At 35.2% G+C, this 23,033-nt stretch overlaps 2 protein-coding genes across 6 annotated transcripts; both read right to left on the bottom strand.

The window, feature by feature from the left end:
- Positions 1–2,491: 2,491 nt before the first annotated feature.
- LOC111368509 (probable inactive tRNA-specific adenosine deaminase-like protein 3) lies at positions 2,492–18,651 on the bottom strand. Of its 3 annotated transcripts, XM_022989780.1 has the most exons (4): positions 18,555–18,651; positions 18,340–18,447; positions 18,213–18,255; positions 15,506–17,296 (listed from the first exon to the last, which is right to left on the bottom strand). In XM_022989780.1, the coding sequence occupies exon 4, from the start codon at positions 17,062–17,064 to the stop codon at positions 15,769–15,771; it is 1,296 nt and encodes a 431-aa protein (XP_022845548.1). In that variant the 5' UTR covers positions 17,065–17,296; positions 18,213–18,255; positions 18,340–18,447; positions 18,555–18,651; the 3' UTR covers positions 15,506–15,768. The 3 variants fall into 3 exon arrangements, 1 of the variants encoding a protein (XP_022845548.1); XR_002697997.1 differs by lacking the exons at positions 15,506–17,296; positions 18,213–18,255; positions 18,340–18,447 and adding exons at positions 2,492–2,684; positions 2,775–2,882 and having other exon boundaries at positions 18,555–18,616; XR_002697996.1 differs by lacking the exons at positions 15,506–17,296; positions 18,213–18,255; positions 18,340–18,447; positions 18,555–18,651 and adding exons at positions 2,509–2,684; positions 2,775–2,882; positions 2,990–3,099.
- LOC111368511 (shaggy-related protein kinase zeta-like) lies at positions 8,007–11,101 on the bottom strand. 3 transcript variants are annotated; one of them, XM_022989782.1, is made up of 10 exons: positions 10,781–10,831; positions 9,932–10,024; positions 9,658–9,717; positions 9,305–9,577; positions 9,149–9,223; positions 8,978–9,034; positions 8,704–8,844; positions 8,580–8,630; positions 8,392–8,487; positions 8,007–8,289 (listed from the first exon to the last, which is right to left on the bottom strand). In XM_022989782.1, exons 2-10 carry the CDS (start codon positions 10,019–10,021, stop codon positions 8,071–8,073), a joined length of 1,062 nt encoding a protein of 353 aa, XP_022845550.1. In that variant the 5' UTR covers positions 10,022–10,024; positions 10,781–10,831; the 3' UTR covers positions 8,007–8,070. The 3 variants fall into 3 exon arrangements, with proteins under 3 accessions (XP_022845550.1, XP_022845551.1, XP_022845549.1); XM_022989783.1 differs by lacking the exon at positions 10,781–10,831 and adding an exon at positions 10,305–10,498; XM_022989781.1 differs by lacking the exon at positions 10,781–10,831 and adding an exon at positions 10,920–11,101 and having other exon boundaries at positions 8,008–8,289.
- Positions 18,652–23,033: the final 4,382 nt, after the last annotated feature.

Here is a 23,033-nt window from a genome sequence, read left to right as displayed (position 1 = left end):
GTTTGTGAGCGTCTTCGCAACGGTCACAGCGATGGTGGTGGCATCTTCACATTGACAACGACAGTGACGTCTTCGTGAGAGAAGAGATAAGTGAGGGATAGAGAGAGAAAATGAAAGGGGAAATTAATCAGGGTTTGTGATTAAATTTGTATTATAATTTTAGATATTTAAATATGAAATATTTGATTTTTAAATAATGAAACATTCGCTCTAATTTAAGAATATTGATCTTCAAATAGGATGTGATTGCTTTTTCAAGGTCTGGCCTACAGGCCCTATAACGTACAAGTTCTGTCGAGTAGTCTGTTGAAATTTCTTTTTAACAAAGACAGCATTTTAATAAATTATATAGGATTGGCCCTATTATAGTGGTTGAACCTACACTTCAGCCCCAGTTAGGCCCATAGATTTCTTTTATTGGGCAAGCTTCGGCCCGTGGCCCATATGAATACAGTGCTAAGACCCAATGAACTTTTACAAATCAATCCATCTAAAGGTTTGAACTCATCAATAACTTTATTGGCAAGCCCCATTTTTTTGGGGACGAGCCAATTCCAAGCTCGAATCAAACCCATAAAGCTCGAGCCTTTTTTTGTGATGAGACAATGTTGAACCCCCAAGCTTGGGTTCGCAAGCTGACTCGTCTCGTTTCATCTCGTTGACACCACTATTTATTGGTCAATTGTATCATTTTTTGGGAGGATTTTATTTTTCTGGACTTTCATTTTTCAAATGTTGTCCATATTAGTGAAAACACACACGATCTTTCCAAATTCATGAGCAAAATTGAACAATAAGGGCCGAAAATTTTGCAACTGAGAGAATTTCATTGGGCATGGTAATTACAATGATGGATGAGATAATCATTCAATAAGTTCATCAAGTCTATTTACTTTTAAAACAATGGGTGACGGTTCAACATCAACTCTAATAACTTTTAAAGTTCAATAGCAACTTGGAAACATTTAGAAATTTGATTTTGAGAAAGTTAAATTGCAACAGAAATTTCCATATGCAACCTATGTAAGATTTCTACAGTTAATAGAAAGAACCAAAAAATATTAGTAAATTTTGTATTAGCTTTCAGAAGGTAACATGTTAGCACAAACATGATGGTCATTTAAGTGACGTCACAAAACTATGCTGAGCCCTCCTGCAGCGGTTCCGTTCAGAAATCTTCCTGACCAGACACGAATAATATGATCAGTTGGACTCTTACATTTGACTACAACAATGTACAAAAGCATCTAAATTTGTTTAGCTAACACAACAATGTCGAAAGATTCCACCGACTTTCACGTTAAGCCCAGCAGTCACCACGAAACATTTCGAGTGGTCAGAAACCACTGCTCCTGGCCAAAATGTGCATAATATTAGTGAGAGGGCCTTCCTGCTGCTACATGTCCACCAACAAATTAGGTTGCACCAATGTAATCACGTCCCTGCTGGATGGAGAAAGTTCACACCAGCTTGCTGTCGAACATGCTCAGGTATCAGCCGGTTTATCAACTCGGGCGATGTTCCAGCTAACTGCAATGCGGATATTTTGGTGTTAAGATAACAGATAAATACATGCTAGAGTGGGTTGCAGGTCATAGATTTGTTTTCCAATCTCCAACCACCATGGAAGGATATGGTTTGACTAACAATTGGACATAAAAGAAGAAATATCCCGGGCTCTAGACTTCAGTTATAGACCACAAAATTGGAAGCAGCAGGCAGAAAACAATCAAGGCTCTAGGTTATGAAGAACATCTCCACAAATCCATTAGATAATCAAATGCAACCCGATTCTACTGTTAAAGCAACCTTTGGATCCCTACTTTCGTTGTCGTAAAAGCCAATAATTATACGCTTCAGATTATATCAAATTAAAATGGAAATTCTGCATATTTAAGCAAATTATCAACACAGATGACTTGATAACCACAACCAAGTGGAATTATTAAACAAGATAAAAATGTCAAATGCAGTGAATGCAGTGTTTGTCAAGGATGCATCACAAGTTCATCTGCAAATATATGAACAATGGATTGGCAAATGCAGTCTGTCCAGGAAGCATCACAAGTTCATATATGGGCAGTGCATAGGCAAATGATAAACATGATACAAAATTTACATATATTTGCCAAATATTGGAAGAACTCAAGTAATTTGCTAATTGTGGCTAAACTTCCGTCATTATCTAATGCCGGTAGTTATAAATTTAAAATCATAGAATCAATTCAAATTTCAAATCTTAATCATAAATGGAAAACAAAGTTTTACCAAACAACACAAACTCTAACCTTAATGTTGCGTTTACCCTATCTCTAAAATTTAGAAACAGAAAGATGATCCTATTCAAGTTAGTTCAGAAATAAGGAAAGCGAAAAAAAAAAAAAAAACAAAAAAACAAAAAAAAAAAAAACAAAAACAAAAACAAAAAAAAAAAAAAAAAAAAACTATTTAAATTAAAAAAAAACTACCATTCGAAAATTTGCAAAGTTATCAGTCTCATAATCTATCATCAAGTCATAAAGCAAAGCAGTATATTATCAATTACTAACATAAATCATTCGCAGACAGTAAAGCTACTACAAATAATAGAATTTCATTTCAGAAGCCCCTACAATGTAGATTCAGAATTTGAGAAACTTACCCTTAGAGAAAACAGGAGATTGGCTACTGAGTTGTTCTAAAACCTGAAAAATGAAAAATAAAAACAAATTGAGCTCAAATTCCAAATATTCAATAAATAAAATTGGTTGGGGGGGGGTGGGGTGGTATTATACCTTAGCGGCTCTGGTAAGACGATCTCCACTCTCGCCAACGGAGATGTTGAGGACAAGCTTCTGTACTTTGATCTCTCTCATTGGGTTCGACAGCTTCTTCTCTGACGCCTGTTTCACACATTTAAACACAGACAGAGAATCACTGATGCGCTGAGATTCATATATGTATGTTCGAAGCAAATGTAGAGAGAGAATGACAGCAGTGAGATAGAGACCATAGCGGAGCCGTGGTTGTGATGAGGTTCTCGGCCGCCGGACGACTGGGGAATATGATGAAGTGACAAAGCCCCAACAAGTATAATATTAGATAGGAGCCAGGGTTTCTTATGCGTTTTGCTTGGATATTGAAATGTCAGTTTTATCCCTGTGAATTAGGGATGTTAATGGGCCCCACTGGTCCGGCCCATTGATATGGTCTAGTCAGGGTCATCCAATTTTCCAGGACAAAAAATTCAGACATACAAATTAAATATCACTCATTTCAAAATTATAAATAAAAGTTTTAAATTTCAATAATAAGATATTAATTAAAATTTACTTATGATTTAATTAATTAGTTATATATTTTATTAATTAAATATATTAAAGTCACAAATCCATACAATTGGTCACAAATTAACGATTTAATTAGTCATATATTTCACAAATCAGAATTTTTACATGTCACAAATTATTTTATAATCACTATTTAAAAATTTTATAGGTCATAATTTATTTATCGATCACAAATCAAAATTTTATAAATTACAATTTATTTATTGATCACAAATCACAAATACTATGAGTCACAAATTATCAAATTTTAGTTCACAAATTAACAATCTTTTAGATTACACATTATTTTTTGTCATAATTTATCTTTATCATTAGTCATATATTATTTACTGATCACAGATTAACTAATTTAATGGTCACAATAAACCAAATATTATGACCATCTCACCACTATCACCAGGGGCGGACCCACATGGGATCATGTGGGGTCAAATGACCCCATGGTTTTTTTATTTTATTTTATTTTAAAACAGTTATTCATGAACATTTGGGGGTTCCAATTAATTCCTAGCTGGCTAGCCCAATGCCGAGAATCCATCATCCATATCCATATGATCCAATGACTCCAATCCATTATCCATATCCATTAATCCATAGTCCATAGATGATAGGCCTAAGACCATAATCCACTCTCCACTCCATTGTCTCCCCACCGATTTCTGATGAGAAAAATGTAGGAAAATCTGAAAATTTAAAGAACTCCAGGATACGAAAAACGTTATCTTTTAAGAGATATTTCTTCCTTATCCAACAAAGTCACGACTGGGGTATGATAGAAAATCTCTCTTAGGATACAATGGAGACGTTTGATTCAAATTGTGACTATTTGATCAAACCAAGAAGACACTCGAAAAAGAACTGATGATGCCAAGAGAAAGAGAGAAGAATATTTTTTAATGTGTTTTGCAAACGAGAATTCGCTCAGAATTTATAGAAATTGAGGCAACCATTTGAATAGGTATGTCCCTTGAAATGAAGAACACATATGTTGGAAGTAGCAGTCAAAACGAACAGATGCGCCTATTCAAAGACTTTTGAAAATAAAATTCTCTTTCAGGGGCGTTGCCCCCCTCGACTCCCGCGACCTGATCGGGCAGGTCGATCCCTGTTGCACAACGACAAACACTAGTCGGGACGACAAATCATTCGCAAAACAAAAAAAAATAAATACATGCAAAATGATGAAAAATATCTAACAATTTCTTCCCAAACAACAACGGCACAGCCGCGAAGGGCGAAGCCTTCATTTTTGACCCCACAGTCCGAAATCTCTGGATCCGCCCCTGACTATCACCAACGCATCGCCACCAAAATCGCCTCCCTAGAACCACCCCCACCCCCAATCAACAAGTTGAAAGGACAAATAAGAATATCAAAACTTATGCAAGAGATAAACAGAGCTTAAAAAATCTCACAGTAGCTGCAAAAAATATTCATAAAAAACAAGGCTTGCCTTTAACTATTACACAAAACACAATAAGAAAATGCAAGAAATCCGTAAAAAGAAGAAGGGGGCAAAATACAAATATTTGGACCTAAAGAAAGATAATTGGTCGAAAATATATTCTTTTACTGCATTAAGAAAGATCCAAGAAAATAAGAGGGGGGTGGGGGAAGAGAATATACAGTAATAATAGTAACAAACACGTGCTATTTCTCAAATTCAAAGAGAACTTCAAATCAAGTAGTAGTAAAACCTTATAAAATGCAACAAAGACTTGTCATCGCCACCGCACTATCACCAACAAAAACCATATGAAAACCCCAACACCACCAAAAAATCACCAACACCCATCTAATAGCCAAAGAAATATCACTACCACCGCAATTTGCGACTACTGCAGCTGCGATCCACTTCACCGTCATTGCCACAGTCACCCGACCACCAACAACAACAAAACCCGCCCTAAAACTTCAACACCATGAAAACGTGGAAAACCACCAACACCTTCCAACAACAACAAAAATCATCACCACTACCACGATCTGCAACATTTCAACCGTGATCTGGACCGCTAAAGGTGAGATCTATATCTCAACTTCTCTGTGCACTGGTCGTCGCTACACAGCTTTGCTTTGCACTGGCTCTAAGCAAAAAGAGCCGTTGTGCAACCCGAAATTCAATGTTGACAGGGATGACTTTACCAGCGATGGTGCCTTGAGCACGGTTTGTGAGCGTCTTCGCAACGGTCACAGCGATGGTGGTGGCATCTTCACATTGACAACGACAGTGACGTCTTCGTGAGAGAAGAGATAAGTGAGGGATAAAGAGAGAAAATGAAAGGGGAAATTAATCAGGGTTTGTGATTAAATTTGTATTATAATTTTAGATATTTAAATATGAAATATTTGATTTTTAAATAATGAAACATTCGCTCTAATTTAAGAATATTGATCTTCAAATAGGATGTGATTGCTTTTTCAAGGTCTGGCCTACAGGCCCTATAACGTACAAGTTCTGTCGAGTAGTCTGTTGAAATTTCTTTTTAACAAAGACAGCATTTTAATAAATTATATAGGATTGGCCCTATTATAGTGGTTGAACCTACACTTCAGCCCCAGTTAGGCCCATAGATTTCTTTTATTGGGCAAGCTTCGGCCCGTGGCCCATATGAATACAGTGCTAAGACCCAATGAACTTTTACAAATCAATCCATCTAAAGGTTTGAACTCATCAATAACTTTATTGGCAAGCCCCATTTTTTTGGGGACGAGCCAATTCCAAGCTCGAATCAAACCCAAAAAGCTCGAGCCTTTTTTTGTGATGAGACAATGTTGAACCCCCAAGCTTGGGTTCGCAAGCTGACTCGTCTCGTTTCATCTCGTTGACACCACTATTTATTGGTCAATTGTATCATTTTTTGGGAGGATTTTATTTTTCTGGACTTTCATTTTTCAAATGTTGTCCATATTAGTGAAAACACACACGATCTTTCCAAATTCATGAGCAAAATTGAACAATAAGGGCCGAAAATTTTGCAACTGAGAGAATTTCATTGGGCATGGTAATTACAATGATGGATGAGATAATCATTCAATAAGTTCATCAAGTCTATTTACTTTTAAAACAATGGGTGACGGTTCAACATCAACTCTAATAACTTTTAAAGTTCAATAGCAACTTGGAAACATTTAGAAATTTGATTTTGAGAAAGTTAAATTGCAACAGAAATTTCCATATGCAACCTATGTAAGATTTCTACAGTTAATAGAAAGAACCAAAAAATATTAGTAAATTTTGTATTAGCTTTCAGAAGGTAACATGTTAGCACAAACATGATGGTCATTTAAGTGACGTCACAAAACTATGCTGAGCCCTCCTGCAGCGGTTCCGTTCAGAAATCTTCCTGACCAGACACGAATAATATGATCAGTTGGACTCTTACATTTGACTACAACAATGTACAAAAGCATCTAAATTTGTTTAGCTAACACAACAATGTCGAAAGATTCCACCGACTTTCACGTTAAGCCCAGCAGTCACCACGAAACATTTCGAGTGGTCAGAAACCACTGCTCCTGGCCAAAATGTGCATAATATTAGTGAGAGGGCCTTCCTGCTGCTACATGTCCACCAACAAATTAGGTTGCACCAATGTAATCACGTCCCTGCTGGATGGAGAAAGTTCACACCAGCTTGCTGTCGAACATGCTCAGGTATCAGCCGGTTTATCAACTCGGGCGATGTTCCAGCTAACTGCAATGCGGATATTTTGGTGTTAAGATAACAGATAAATACATGCTAGAGTGGGTTGCAGGTCATAGATTTGTTTTCCAATCTCCAACCACCATGGAAGGATATGGTTTGACTAACAATTGGACATAAAAGAAGAAATATCCCGGGCTCTAGACTTCAGTTATAGACCACAAAATTGGAAGCAGCAGGCAGAAAACAATCAAGGCTCTAGGTTATGAAGAACATCTCCACAAATCCATTAGATAATCAAATGCAACCCGATTCTACTGTTAAAGCAACCTTTGGATCCCTACTTTCGTTGTCGTAAAAGCCAATAATTATACGCTTCAGATTATATCAAATTAAAATGGAAATTCTGCATATTTAAGCAAATTATCAACACAGATGACTTGATAACCACAACCAAGTGGAATTATTAAACAAGATAAAAATGTCAAATGCAGTGAATGCAGTGTTTGTCAAGGATGCATCACAAGTTCATCTGCAAATATATGAACAATGGATTGGCAAATGCAGTCTGTCCAGGAAGCATCACAAGTTCATATATGGGCAGTGCATAGGCAAATGATAAACATGATACAAAATTTACATATATTTGCCAAATATTGGAAGAACTCAAGTAATTTGCTAATTGTGGCTAAACTTCCGTCATTATCTAATGCCGGTAGTTATAAATTTAAAATCATAGAATCAATTCAAATTTCAAATCTTAATCATAAATGGAAAACAAAGTTTTACCAAACAACACAAACTCTAACCTTAATGTTGCGTTTACCCTATCTCTAAAATTTAGAAACAGAAAGATGATCCTATTCAAGTTAGTTCAGAAATAAGGAAAGCGAAAAAAAAAAAAAAAACAAAAAAACAAAAAAAAAAAAAACAAAAACAAAAACAAAAAAAAAAAAAAAAAAAAACTATTTAAATTAAAAAAAAATTCGCTTCTCCTATATTTTTAGAAAATAATTTTTTGCATTTACCTATTTTCCACATGCATTGCTACACAGCTACACCTGCTTTGTTAAAAGCAAAATGAACAGTTTTTGTCTAATTGGGACTAGTTAAATATGACACTGGGGGCGGCGATGCCAAAGAAAAGGTTGGGGACAAACTTGTTACACTGTATAGGTTGGGGACAAATAGTGCAATCCATTTTCTAAAGGAAGAGCAAGTCAAACTCACTGCTGTGCAGCGAAGACTCGGTGAATACTGAAGAAGTCGTGAAGCGAGATCAACTGCTACAGGAGGCATCCGCTTGTGAAAAACCTGACAAAAGAGCTTCTTATGTGCTTCTGAACAGAAATTGCATTGTATATTATAGACTGCTGAGAAAATCAACATTTTGCGGGTGGATAATAACTGGCATACCTTGTGCCAGGGATGAGCTTTGATCTGAGGAAACCTAAAATCAGTATAATTTGGATTCATACATCGAATTTCCTCTCGAGTCGGAGTACCAAGAACCTATCTTAGAAAGACTTAAAACTTAGTAAATGATTGTATCATTACTGGTTTTAATGGACCTATAAAAATATAGAGTAACATGAAGGACGTGCCTTGATAATTTCCACAAGTTGGTCAACTGCATTTTCTCCAGGAAACAGTGGCTGTGAAGAAGTTATTTTGTGTAAGAAATTGAAGAATACCATTCTGAAAATTTCATGAATGTATATCACAAACCTGCCCCAACAGAAGCTCAGCAAGGACACAACCGGCTGACCAAATATCAATAGACATTGTATATTCTGTTGCACCAAATATGAGTTCTGGGGCCCGGTAGTAACGGGAGCAAATGTATGATATATTTGCTTCACCCTTCACCTGATTAAAATGAGTAATTAATATGCACAGAGCATCAAACAATGAGCTTAAATAACACCACCACATAATTTCATCAGTGTGTGACTGTAGCTAAGGAAATAAGAAAGAAAAGTGATAAAAAATATGAATGTACCAGAACTTTAGCACTACCCAAGTCACAAATCTTGACCTGGTGGGTAAGAGGATCAACCTGCAGACAAATAAGTAGTAATGATTTGCAAGAACTTACCAAACAGTCCAATTCAATCCAGCAGGGCATACAGGAAAGGGAGGTGCCAGAAGAGGTGGTGTTGAAATGGCTTACCAAAATATTCTGAGGTTTTATATCCCTATGACAGACCCCTGGAACTGTGTGCATATAAGCAAGCCCTCTAAATAACTGATAAAGATGTATAATTTTATTAGAGTTATACAAACTTAGAGAAGTTACAAAGGAAAAACAAATTCCAACGAATAAAACCTGATACGTGTAGAGTTTGACATAGATGAGCAGCATACTTTGATTCGAATTAATATAATGCTTTAAGACCTTGTACATTGTCTCAGGGACATAATCCATGACCAAATTGAGGAAAAGCTCATCTTTGGTTGTAGTAGAGAAGAAACAATGCTTCAGAGATATCACATTTGGATGATCCATCAAGCGCATTAACTGCAGCTCACGATTTTTGTATCGCTTATCTTGCAAAACTTTCTTTATGGCCACAGCTTCTCCAGTTTCCAAGCATCTTGCCTAGTTAATAGAGACTGCAAATCATTAATTTTATAATATGTTGTGAATCAACAAAATTACTACTAAATCAGAAAGCACACCTGAAAAACTATTCCAAATGAACCTGTACCCACAACACACTCTGCCATGTAACTAATGGTCTGCAAACATTTAAAAAGATGAAAATCCCTTAGAGCCGACAGCCTAGTGAAGCAATCAATTATTCATATTCCCAAGAGTAAAAAGGAACTAAATCTCAATATATCAACTTTCAGGATTATCATCTCAACAATTCTAAAATATCTTTTAGGAACTCAGATTTTCAGAACATGCATATAGTTACTAAAATGGAAATGATGAAGTCCAGGCACTAACTCTCTTGGGCTCGCCATTTTTGCCTCCAATTGTAGTGGAAATAAAGTGACCACCTATTGGACCATTTCTATCGACTAGAGAATCTGGCATTTCCTGTAAAAATTCAAGTTACGGTGTCATTGATAAAACAAAATGATTCCACTTATAGTAATTCAACTGGCAAAGACAGCCTCGCTCGAGTAAACCATATTAATCAGAGAATCATCAACCTAATATCCCTATCACATGCCTTCGGAAATGTAAAAATTCAGGAAACCAAAAAAGCCCTAGAATCAGATATATGCTATGCTTAGAACAATAAGGCAATGCTAGATGCAAGCTATAACTTTTAAGAAAGCATTTAATGACGGAAAACTTGTAATAGAAGCAGTACTGCAATTATAAGGAGAATCGACCATCAGGAGGCGACTGCATGAAACAAACCCTCCATTCAACAGATTCAACCACAATTTACCTAAAGTTGAAGAAAAGAAGCTAAACTTTACCCAAGAAAAGTAAACAAGTTGAAAGGACAAATAAGAATATCAAAACTTATGCAAGAGATAAACAGAGCTTAAAAAATCTCACAGTAGCTGCAAAAAATATTCATAAAAAACAAGGCTTGCCTTTAACTATTACACAAAACACAATAAGAAAATGCAAGAAATCCGTAAAAAGAAGAAGGGGGCAAAATACAAATATTTGGACCTAAAGAAAGATAATTGGTCGAAAATATATTCTTTTACTGCATTAAGAAAGATCCAAGAAAATAAGAGGGGGGTGGGGGAAGAGAATATACAGTAATAATAGTAACAAACACGTGCTATTTCTCAAATTCAAAGAGAACTTCAAATCAAGTAGTAGTAAAACCTTATAAAATGCAACAAAGACTTAGATGGTGCAAACAATGAATCTTAAGGTAAAATAAGAGAAACCCAGTCCAAAATTTCATTAAAAAACACAGAAAAATGACAAGAAATCTATAGAGAAAACGACAGCGAAGTGGTACCTTGTCGGTTTCCATGTTGGCAGACAGTTTCACGGCGGTGGTAGGTGATAGTGGTAGTCGTCGTGGTGGAGCTGAAGCTTGGTCAAGATCATGGTTAGGACCATAATGATGATATTGATGGTCGGTGGTGGATTTTGCAAATGCTGCCCGGCCCCACCGGCAATGAAGCCATGCGGTCTTTTGATTATGGAAGGGGAAAAAAAAAGGGCGTATTTAGCGGGAGCTCTATTATATTCTCATTAAAATAAAAAATATGATCATTATTTATTATATTAAATTATCATATTTGATTTTTTATTATTTATGTGGGTTCATAACGACTATATTTTTTATTTTTATTTTTACAATAATATGGTTCAAATGGGATCTAATTTTATTTTTAGCCATAAATTCTTTAAAAAAAAATTATTTTCAAGGACTCACACCTCAAAATTTTCGATCAAGGGCACAACGAATGTTTGTAGAAATTAGAAAGCTGCCGTATAAGAGATGGTACTCGTGTACCAATTCAGGTGTTACTTGGAATATAATAGATTTACACCTCTTTAGAATTGTCCATCTCCTTGTCTTGAAATTGATTTTAGACTGAAAGTAGCTCATTGGAAAGAATTTGTTCGATAATTTAGAATTGGTTTAGTTCCACTTTTTGTTTGATCTTGAATGGGGTGGATTAGGAGGGTAATTGAGCTGGTCGAGAAAGGCGATTTTTTATATAATTTTTATGGATTAACATTTATTTAATTGTTTTAAGTGAAATTTATTTGTATAATTAGCCCTTGTTTAGGAGTGATTTTGGATAAAATTGAAGCCAAAATCTGATTGTTATCCATGTAGGCGAGTTGCAATTTTGGAACACTTTTAAAATAGCAAGACATTTTTACCCTTTAATATTTAATTCATTCATCGTGAGATCTGAACATTATTGGGATTTACTTTTCCACGGTCAAATATTGCAGTCGACATGGGACCCAATAATGATTGAAAAATTGTTGAAAATGGGAGAAAAATATCTCCCAAACAAGGCCTTAGTAAGATTATTGAACTTCATCCATCAAATGCTTGAAATCATAACACAATCGTAGTGAATTTAAATCTATATGAAGTGAATGAAATACCACTGCTCAATTTAATTACTGGTGCATAATCTTTTTGAATATTATTGTATTACATTGTTATCTAAATTCATTAAAATGACATGCTAGTTAAATCAACCTTTAATATTAAATTCTTGTCATGCTTGTTTGGTAGAGATTTTGATAATTGATTTTTTGACCATTAGAGATGAAGTGGGTCCTACATATGAGAGAAGAATTCAAAAATGACGGCTGAAATAGTGAAATAACGATCAAAAAATTGATTTTAATTGATTTAAAATTTGTACCAAACAAGCACTGTTAAATTCAGACTCTATGACTAAAGTGTTTTGAATTTATAAGCTACTTTCCGTTTTACAAAATTGTGATAGTAATTTGTAGAATTAAAAGTGTAATGTTGAATTTGGCCAGGTGTCTTACGTCTACTTCTTGAATCTGCTATATTGAAATAATTTTCAAAACAATGCAAAGAACTTTTTTCATCACTCAGAGATCAAGTAGTGTTACAGTTCAACAATCCAGCTTTTATGGTCAAGCTTAAAGGATATGGAATGGACTTGGATAATCTAGGATATCAATTAGTGGTTAGACTAAATCATGTCGAATATTTTTTCCTTTGTGAATTAAAACTATTTTATGGAGTAAAATCGCACTAGTTAATGAGTTATATAAAGGCATAGCATATTCAAGTTTTAGATCATAAGTAGATTAACATCGATTTGTGGTTGAGTTGAAGATTGAGACTTCCTTGAAGAATTGCATTTGGGAGAACATAGTCCAAAACTTTGATCGAGCTCTCGATCACCAAGCCATAAGTTTATAGCCCTATTAGAGTAGAGAAAAACTTCGATGGGACGTCACACCGTCTTACATGGTGTGACCATCGAACAAGGAGCCACCACCTCATCAGGTGGCCCACCCTCATCCAATGAGGTGACGCCACCTCGCGGCTTGATTTTTTCTCTTTTACCACCTTAAGTCCCAAGGTTGACTCACTTCATTAGGCGAAGATGGGCCATCAGATGAGGTGATGGCTCCTCGTTCGATGGTTGCACCATGAGTTTTTCTCCTTAGAGTGGGGTCGAAAGTCTCCATGGGCATAGTCAAGATTGACTCTTGAGCGATTTAGACTTATAATAATACTAGTGGTGCCTTAATTTAATTAAAGAAATTATGTTATCAGCACCAATCATGTCTAGCAATTAGCACCTACGTATATGACAGTGGGATCCACTGTTTAAAATCAGTTAAAAAATTATAATTGTTCACCAATTGTAAACTGCACTGTCATGCAAGTTGCGAATAGACACCGCTGGTGCTAGGTATATTCATAATAAATGATTTGCACTATCATAATAAATGCATTAATTAATTTAATTGCTTAGTAAATCATTTCTAAACTCATAATAAATAGTTGAAAATAGGATAATGCTTACTGGCACTAATACTGTTTAATTATCCATCTAGATGTCAACGTATGATAGATTCTATTTAAAATACTATTATTCGTCCCCAATTGATATCATTCTCATGAAATATGGACATAAACCCATTGGTTATCACAAAATATTGTCACCTATATTAACATCGTTAGTGGTTGATGCTAAATAGACAACAATCTTTTTTTACTTTCATTTTTCTCTTGAAAAGTGATGAACTCAGTGATTGATCAACTGTCTCCACGATGGCTTAAAATTTCATTTTTGCATGATGAAAAATCCAGGATTTTATAAGTTTGCCCCAACGCGATATATAACAAATATCTTGAGAATAATATAACTATCAAGTTTTGATTAGGTATTCGGGTTCAAACCCCATATGCCACTTTATATTTCACTTAATTTTTTCTTTCAAGAAATTTTAATGATTAGTTATCAACTTTTAGCCTCTATACCTAATTCTTCCCCAACCTCTAAGCAGAACTTTTCAATCCCCAACTTTTAGTTTCATTTACATATTTGATATACTATCAACGCAAAATTGATTAGGTTTATGTTTTCTCAATAAAATTTTAATTTTATTGTTTTCTTCAAATATCACTCTTTCTACAAGATGTCGTTGTGTAATCGATTGCTTTAAACAGTGTAAATCACCATAGCAATATCGGCACATTAGCACCATGATTGTGCCATTTCCACCACAAGCTAAAAATCCTAGCTTCGTATATGAACTCGTAATTATGATTCATTAATATTACGTGGCATAAACAAAGAGAGTTATTTACACATTAAATCCTTGTTTGGTGTAAATTAGAATAAGATTTTTAGTACGTTTTTTATGATAAATTAATGATTCAGACCTGCGACAGATTGAAATGGCACTTCCTCTTTTGCCTGCCTTTAGCTGACCAATATTGTGTAGTTAAAAAGTTATAGATCTTATTGAGCCCCTGTTTGATATCAATTAAAATCTAGATTTTAATTTAAATTAAAGTCAACAATTAATTTTAACCACACATGTTATGGGTTTCACAACTTTTTAATCACACATTTCATTAACTTTTATCAAAATCTTCTAAAAATTTTATTCTAATCTCCATCAAATAGGGGATGAATATGTTATTAAAATTAAGTGCTGATTTTGATTAAAAAAATTTAGCAACTTTTAAGTTGTACGGCTAAATATATGCTTTACCACATCTGACCTAACCCGTTACCTAATCCTTTTACCAGCCTAGTGGGAAGTGGGGACAACTATGATTTGTCTTTGGCATAATTGATCGCAAATTTGGAAAAGGGGAACCAATGATGAAATGAAACCGTAATTGCGCATTGAAACCGCTGACTATGACATGTATAAAACAATTAAACATATAAATTTTAATAACAAATCGAAATATTGATTAATCCAAAAATTATTAACTTATGGAGTTATTGAATGTGTACAATCATTAATTTAATTTTGTACATATACATTATCCATTCAAATCAATTGACATTTGAGATGTAAAGTATTTGACGTAGACTTTTTGAGAATAAAATTTTGTGACAAGTGATCGTATTAAAGAATGTAAGATTAAAAAATATGAATAAAATACGGATTCATTTACAAAATTATTTTATTGAGAGAATGTAAAATGTATTGTTAAAAATAAATTTGAAAATTGAGTTTTAAAAAATTTCTACCAGACGGCAACTTAACTTAGATCATATTATTAACAACGTTAATGAGAATTTTCTTGATAATGAAGTTTGTAGCATAGTAGCTTTGAAGCTTATTACATGAATAGCAGCACATAAATTATGAATGGTACTAAATAATTTATTTACTGCAATCGAAAAATTAAATCCCAAATCTTATAAGCTGTACAGGATTCCCAGTAATTTTTTAGAAGACATCAATCGCAGGAACGAGTAAACTCGACCACCAAGTGATGCATAATTAGTAGTAGAGAAACAAATTTCGAAAGTGGCCAAAATAATAATAATAATAATAAATAAATAAATAAATTCCCCCCTTCCAATTTATAATTAAGAAAAGAAAACAAATCAGAAAAGAAAAAACTAAATCAAAATCTGTTTTATTTCCAGTCTTCAATTGATTCTCAGTTTCAATTCCCGTCACCTTGGCAGCTTCTTGTAACAGCCCATATTCCTACAAGGATGGCACACAAGTGATTGAATTCTAGTGAATATATCCTTCTTGAATTACAAGTATTCCTCAAAAAACCGTTGAGTTAGAAAATTATCCTTCCCAGCAAAAAAATATTCACTTTCCTAAAACTCTAGGAACAACTAGAAAACCTGAACTGCAGTTTAACAATTCTCAGCACCTATTGCAAATAATGCTTCACTTTTTAGGACATCTTCAGGAATCAAGACCCTAAAAACAGCATAATGATGGTTCAAGCTTTTCTCCCCCTGTAACCTGTGAACACTTCCCAGAGCACCGTCACTTGAATTCGGAAATGCATAAAATATACGTCTAATTCGTTGATGCACGAGTGCCATTGCACACATTGTGCATGGCTCCCACACAAGGTAAATGTCATAACCAGTGCATAAATAAGGTCTGGTTGAGTCGAAACGAAGATCATTTTTCTGGAATTTCACATTCTCATCATCGTTAACATTTACAAGGTTGATCTTTTGTCTTTTCAGAGAACATGTTGGAGACGACATCTTATAGTCCTCATGAACAAATTCATCTGCTATGCGTTCATCTCCCGAAAAAAGATGCCTGTCCCTCGCAGCAGAATTTTCAATTGCAACAATTGCTGCATGTTGTAAAGGATGCCAAGAACCAGAACTTGCATGTAATTTTTGTTCAAGCCAGCTCCAAGGATTTAAACAAGAAACACGACTATATGTAAGCGCATTAATGGACAAACATTTTGAAAGCAAGGATGGGCGATCTTCTGTTTCAATGGTGTCATGTTGAATTGCTTCTGGAAGCCTTGAGCAACATGTTTCTCCATTGCTCCTTTTTATGGGAGTATTACAAGACAGGACTTGGTCTCGTGAGCTTGCAATAACTTGCATCGTTGAAGGATCCACAATTACAGCAGCATTGACAACTGAGCCAATACCAGATTTTGCCAAACCAACTGCAAACTTCATGAAGCGGAAAATTGACTGTGAATCCTCCTCACTAAATCCAGTTATTCCATCAATATTGTAGGTGGGTGGATGGAAAGAAGTTGGCCATAGCTTGCATTGTCCTTCCCATTCTTCCTTTGTTGATGCAGCATATCTGCATACTTTTGTGATGAAAGTACTTAAATTGTACAAATTTACGAGCTGAAGAACTTCCTCTGGCATATGGTTGCACTTGCCATCATTTTCCAAAGCCATACATAAAACCACAAACAATTCAAATTTTCCTCCACCCATACACCTCTTGTGCACACGCTTCACATGACGGAGATTTTCTAGCGGCGCAATCTGATTTAACTTCCTTACTATAGTATTGGCATGTCGAGGTTCAATTGCAGCAGCATGCACATTGATGGTGGGTTGGTTGTCAGGAGGAATGGGAGGCTTGTCTGGAATGTGAATGATTTTCCAACAGTCGGATGAACTCGTGGTTCGTTCATCAGTGCTCCCAATCATTGCGTCCTGATTTTGAACTTCAAGAATTCTTAAGACTGGGTTTTATGTTTTTCTGAATGCTCTGTCCTAGAAATGTTGGCAGCTTAGCTAACTCTTTCCTTGCTTTTCTATCTGGGAAGTTTGATGGCATGGGTTTTTTCAATGCACAATGCACTGCAATATGTTACTTCTGCAGCTTCCTAAACCCTTCCATCTTTAAACTTATTTCCTGGGATGCCTCAGCAACAGTCAGCTGCAAGTTGCAGTGAAAATTTCTGAACTTAATTAACAATTATGACAAGAAATTAAAGAGATAATTTGTAATCATGCTTCATATATTTGTAAGATAATATGGTAATCTCTTGCATGTCATATTCATTTTCTTACTTGTTAACCTAAATCTATTTATCATCATGATACAAATCAGGATCATTGAATGAGCTTAACTAAAGGCTTTGTGCTCTACACGCCAAGAAAATTTCTAATATTCCCAAAACATGGAAACTTAATGCTACCTGCCACTATTAAATTGACATGTATATGCCTGGGTTCCCATTAAATAGTGGATCCCAATTATAATATACATGTTAATTACCAACCTCAGTCAAGGGACTGTTGAGGTTGCTCTACACAATTGAGAGAACTTCTAGCCAGATTTCATTTTCAGAGCTACCAACTAAGGAAAATTTACAAAGTTACAGTATCATAATCTAACAAAGAACAGAACAGTACTTAATCAGTTACTAATATACCCATTCGATTATGACTTTCACAATATGGTAAACAAGAATAGTACTTTGCAGATCTTAAAGCTACAAATTGCATCATGTTAAAGCAAAATTTTAAAATTATATCCATTTACAATAAAAGAGTGCTTAATATTTCTAAATGAAGCGAGATCCAACACAATTGAGAAATAGAAGCCCTATTTCATTTTTAGAGCTACCATTAACGAAAATTTGCAAAGTTATCGATCTCATAATTCATAATCTATCATCAAGTCATAAAGCAAAGCAGTTTATTATCAATTACTAACATAAATCATTCCCATATGACTTGCAAAACGTGGTAAACAAGAATAGTACTTCGCAGACAGTAAAGCTACTACAGATAATAGAATTTCATTTCAGCAACCCCTACAAAGTAGATTCAGAATTTGAGAAACTTACCCTTAGAGAAAAAAAGAGATTGGCCACTGAGTTGCTCTAAAATCTGAAAAAATAAAAAATAAAAACAAATTGAACTCGAATGCCAAAATATTCAATAAATAAAATTGTCGTGGGGACGGTATTATACCCTAGCGGCTCTGGTAAGACGATCTCCACTCTCGCCAACGGAGATGTTGAGGACAAGCTTCTGTACTTTGATCTCTCTCACCGGATTAGACAGCTTCTTCTCTGACGCCTGTTTCACACATTTAAACACAGACGGAGAATCACTAATGCGCTGAAATTCATATATGCATGTTTGAAGCAAATGTAGAGAGAGAATGACAGCAGTTAAATAGAGACCATAGCGGAGCAGTGGTTGTGATGAGGTTCTCGGCCGCCGGACGATTGGGGAATATGATGAAGTGACAAAGCCCCAACAAATATAAAGTAGACAGGAGCTAGGGTTTCTTATGTGTTTTGCTTGGATATGGAAATGTCAATTTTATCCCTGTGAATTAGAGATGTTGATGGGCCCCACTGGTCCGGCCCATTCATATGGCCCTAGCAATGTCAATCGAGCCCACCGACTCGGACCGTCAGTGACTATGCTCAGAAAAGGTTCGAGCCAGACCAGCTCGAGGCTTGATAGAACCCAGCTCAAACTCGGTGATAAGGTTTTGAGCCGATTCGCGTGGCTCGCTAGCGCGAGCTCGAGCCTTTAAAATTAAAGAAAAAAAGTGATTAATAAAAAGAGAAAGAGAAAAAATCGAGCTAACTCGGCTCGTTAAGCCCCGAACTAAGCCGAGCTTTCAACTCGGGCTGAACCTTATTATTTTCTCGGCTCAGCTCGGGTTCGAAAAAAGCCCATTTTCATTTCACTCGAGTCGAGTCCGAACCTTGAATTTTGACTTGCGAATTGACTCAACTCGACTCGTTGACATCCCTATATGGTCCAGGCAAGGCCATCCAATTTTTCAAGAGAGAAAATTCGTTATTAAAAAGTTAAGTATCATTCATTTAAAAATTAAGAACAAAAATTTTAAATTTTAAAAATCGAATATTTATTAAAATTTATTTATGATTTAATTAATTAATTATAATAAATATTATTTAAATATAATAATGCCATATATCTATACAATCGATTACAAATTAACAATTTAGTTAGTCATATATTTCACAAATCAAATTTTTTATATGTCGCAAATTATTTTATACTCACAATTCAAAAATTTTATATGTCACAATCTTTTTATCGATCACAAATCAAAAATTTATAAGTCACAATTTATTTATTGATCACAAATACTATGAGTTGCAATTTATTAAACAGTCACAAATTATCAAATTTTAGGTCACAAATTAACAATCTTTTAGGTCACACATTATCTCTTGGTCACAATTTATCTTTTTCATTGGTCACATATTATTTATTGATTACAGATTAACCAATTTAATAATCACAGTTAACCAAATCATTCTGACCACCGCCTCAACACTGTCACCAACCGCATTGCCCCCAAAATCGTCGTCACTAGAAGCCTAGAACCACCACCAGCCCCACAAACAAATCAACACATCGTAGAAAAACACCATCGTCGTCACCACCAATATCTCACCACACCATCGCACTATTCGTCCCGTTCCATCGTCGTCGCCGCCATACCATCACTACTACCACCACCAACAACAACAAAAATCATTCCCAACACCATAAAAAAATCGCCAACGCAGATCCAATAACCAAAAAAAAATCACCACCAACGCGATTTACGCCTATAGCAGCTGTGATCTACTTCACTGTCGTTGCCACGACCACCTGACCACTACCACCACTAACAAAACCCACCATGTGCAATGGTCATTGCTACACAGCTTTGCTTTGTACTGACTCTAAAAAGGGCCACTATGCAACCGAGAATTCAATGTCGATAGGGATGACTTTACTGGCTATTACAAACTGAATCCAAGAAAACATAGATGAAATCATAGAATCGCAGATTACACCATAAACCCTAAATCACAACATCAAGGCTTAGATCTTTCAATCGAAGGCTCAGACCACACCCATTTACCATCACAGAGGCACCGAGACTCAAAACGAACCCTCACAACCCAAACACACCAAGGTCACTACACTGGACTCAAGAAATCAAACTGCCTACCTTCGGTTGATTACTCACACAAAGGAGAATCACACAAGAACACGATTATCACAAAAATAATCAACCAGGAACCTCACAAAGAAGAGAAAGAAGGGTCACACAGACAAAGGAACTCGAAGGTTCCAAACGGCAGAGAGAAAACGAAAAACAGAAAGTGACGATCCAATGGCCAAACAGGGAGTAAGGAGGGTATTTATAGTAAATATCATCAACCGTTGATCAGCGGGTCAATCCAACGGTCCAAGAGCGACTAATGGTGTGTGGGCTGGATATTGGGCTCGGTTAAGTGGGCCTTCTAGGTATATATTTAATGGACCAAGTAATAAATCCAATTTGGGCCTTTTCATCATTGCCTAACAGTTGGACTAGATCAAATGGCATCACAGCCCAACACTGGCGATGGTACCTTAAGCGTGGTTGTGAGCATCTTCGCAACGGTGGTGGCGGCGACGGCGTCTTCACAGCGACAACGAAAGTTGCATCTTCTTGAGAGAAGAGATAAGTGAGGGATAGAGAGAGAAGGGGATAGGGAAAATTAATTAGGGTTTGTGATGAAATTTGTATTATAATATTTTATATTTAGACATGAAATATCTGATTTTTGAATAATAAAACCTTCGTCCTAATTTAAGAATATTGATCTTTAAAAGTAGGATGTAATGTAATTTTCACCTTTTCAAGGTCTAGCCTATAGGCCCAATAAAATATAGGGTTCGCCGGGTAGCACGTTAAAATTTCTTTTTAAACAAAGACAACATTTTAATGAAATTTTATAGGATTGGCCCAACTAGAGTGGTTGAATCTACACTTCGGCCCCAGTTAGGCCCATAGATTTCTTATATTGGGCAAGCTCCAGTGCTTGGCCCCTATAAATGCAGTGCCAAGACCCGGTGAACTTTTACAAATTGATCTATCTAAAGGTTTGGATTCATCGATATCTTTATTACCAAGCTCCATTTTTTTGGGGACGAGCCAAGTCATAGCTCGAATCAAACCCAAAAAAGCTCGAACCTTTTTTGTGGTGAGACAATGCTGAGCCCCAAGCTTGGGTTGGCAAGTTGGCTCATCTCGTCTCGTTGACACCATATTTATTGGTCAATTGTATCATTTTTTGTGAGGTTTTTATTTTTCTAGACTTTCATTTTTCTAATGTTGTCTATATTAGTGAAAACACACACGATCTTTCCAAATTCATGAGCAAAATTGAACACCAAGGGCCGAAAATTTTGCAACTGAAAGGCAATTTCATTGGACATGGTAATTACAATGAGGGATCAGATAATCATTCAATAAGTTCATCAAGTCTATTTACTTTTAAAACAGTAGGTGACGGTTCAACATCAACTCTAATGACTTTTAAAGTCCTATAACAACTTGGAAACATTTAGAAATTCGATTTTGAGAAAGTTAAATTGCGACAGAAATTTCCATATACAACCTATGTAAGATTTCTACCATTAATAGAAAGAACCAAAAAAAATTAATAAATTTTGTATTGGCTTTCACTAGGTAACATATTAGCACAAAAAGATAAATAAGGAACTAAATATAATTTATATTTAACCAAAGAAGAAAGGGTAAAATGAGAAATTTATGTTAATAGAGGGGTTAAGAAAAATTTCAAAACGTGTCTTAAGTCCATCCTTTTTTCCTTTTCTGCTTCATAACTTTTTATTTCATTTTGGGTTTATTTTAATTAAAAATAAAGTCATCGTAGGGGAATGAAAATTTCAACCTTCTATTATTTTTGCGTGCAAGGCAAATGACAGAATTAATAGAGGTATTGGATGAAAACCAACCATCTAGACTGATGCGGCCAATAAATCAAAGGTTGGTCTGGAATGTTGAAAAAAGAGAGGTTGGAGGCAAATATGTCACAGGGTGTCCTCAATTCAGATTGTGATAGATTTTAAAAGTTATTCTATATTTAGGTGTCTTCAATTGAGATTTTGTTGGATTTTAATAAAATCCATTAAAATTTTGATGCCCTCAATTGAAATTTTAATGAAACCCTTTAAAATTTAGGTATCCTCATTAATTAGCGGATTTATAAAGATTTCATTAATAGAAAGATTTTAAAAGATTTTGAATAGATTTCAAGCTTAAAAATACATATAAGCAAATCTTTTGAAATTTCACCATATTTGATGAGATTCTTATGAAATTTGTGAGAATATAATCAAACCCACAAAACTTATGAAATTTGTGAGAACCTATTCAAATTCACAAAACTCATTAAAATTTATAATCTTATAAAATTCATTAAAATCATAATTGAGAAAACCCCAGTTAGGCTCGGAGTCCCAATCTTTCATCAGGTGTGAAATCGACTCCTCCAACTCCCCAACTTATCTAATCATGTGAGATTGGTTCCTTGAAGAAAGACGCAAAAGATTGAAGAACGATTAAGGGAGACTTTGCCTTATTGAAATATTCTCTAGATTGAGAGCTATATGCTTACCTTTTCTTCTTTTTTTTTCTTTTTTTTTTTTTTAATATCCAGACATCCACCATACAGTGACTAAATCCTGAAGTCTACAGCTTTAGGAGTTTGAACTCGGGATGAACCAAAGCTTTAGTGGGTGACACCCTTGCTATCGCCTTTTCAAGGTTATGTTTGACAAGTTGATGCTACAAGTTTCATAGTTTTTTTTTTTTTTTTTTTAGCCATATT

Source organism: Olea europaea, chromosome 19, assembly GCF_002742605.1.
Source record: "Olea europaea var. sylvestris chromosome 19, O_europaea_v1, whole genome shotgun sequence".
NCBI lineage: Eukaryota > Viridiplantae > Streptophyta > Magnoliopsida > Lamiales > Oleaceae > Olea > Olea europaea.
The sequence above is the reverse complement of the archived record's forward strand: the minus strand, read 5'-3'. Positions and strand labels throughout refer to the sequence as shown.

What these genes read in the sequence shown, in the direction of transcription:
- LOC111368509 (XM_022989780.1), bottom strand. Translation starts at nt 17,064, where the DNA reads ATGATTGGGAGCACTGATGAACGAACCACGAGTTCATCCGACTGTTGG.
- LOC111368511 (XM_022989781.1), bottom strand. An exon ending in TCAAACTCTACACGTATCAG is followed by an intron (nt 9,224 to 9,304) that starts GTTTTATTCGTT and finishes CATCTTTATCAG; the next exon opens with TTATTTAGAGGGCTTGCTTA. An exon ending in CTGAGCTTCTGTTGGGGCAG is followed by an intron (nt 8,631 to 8,703) that starts GTTTGTGATATA and finishes ACTTCTTCACAG; the next exon opens with CCACTGTTTCCTGGAGAAAA.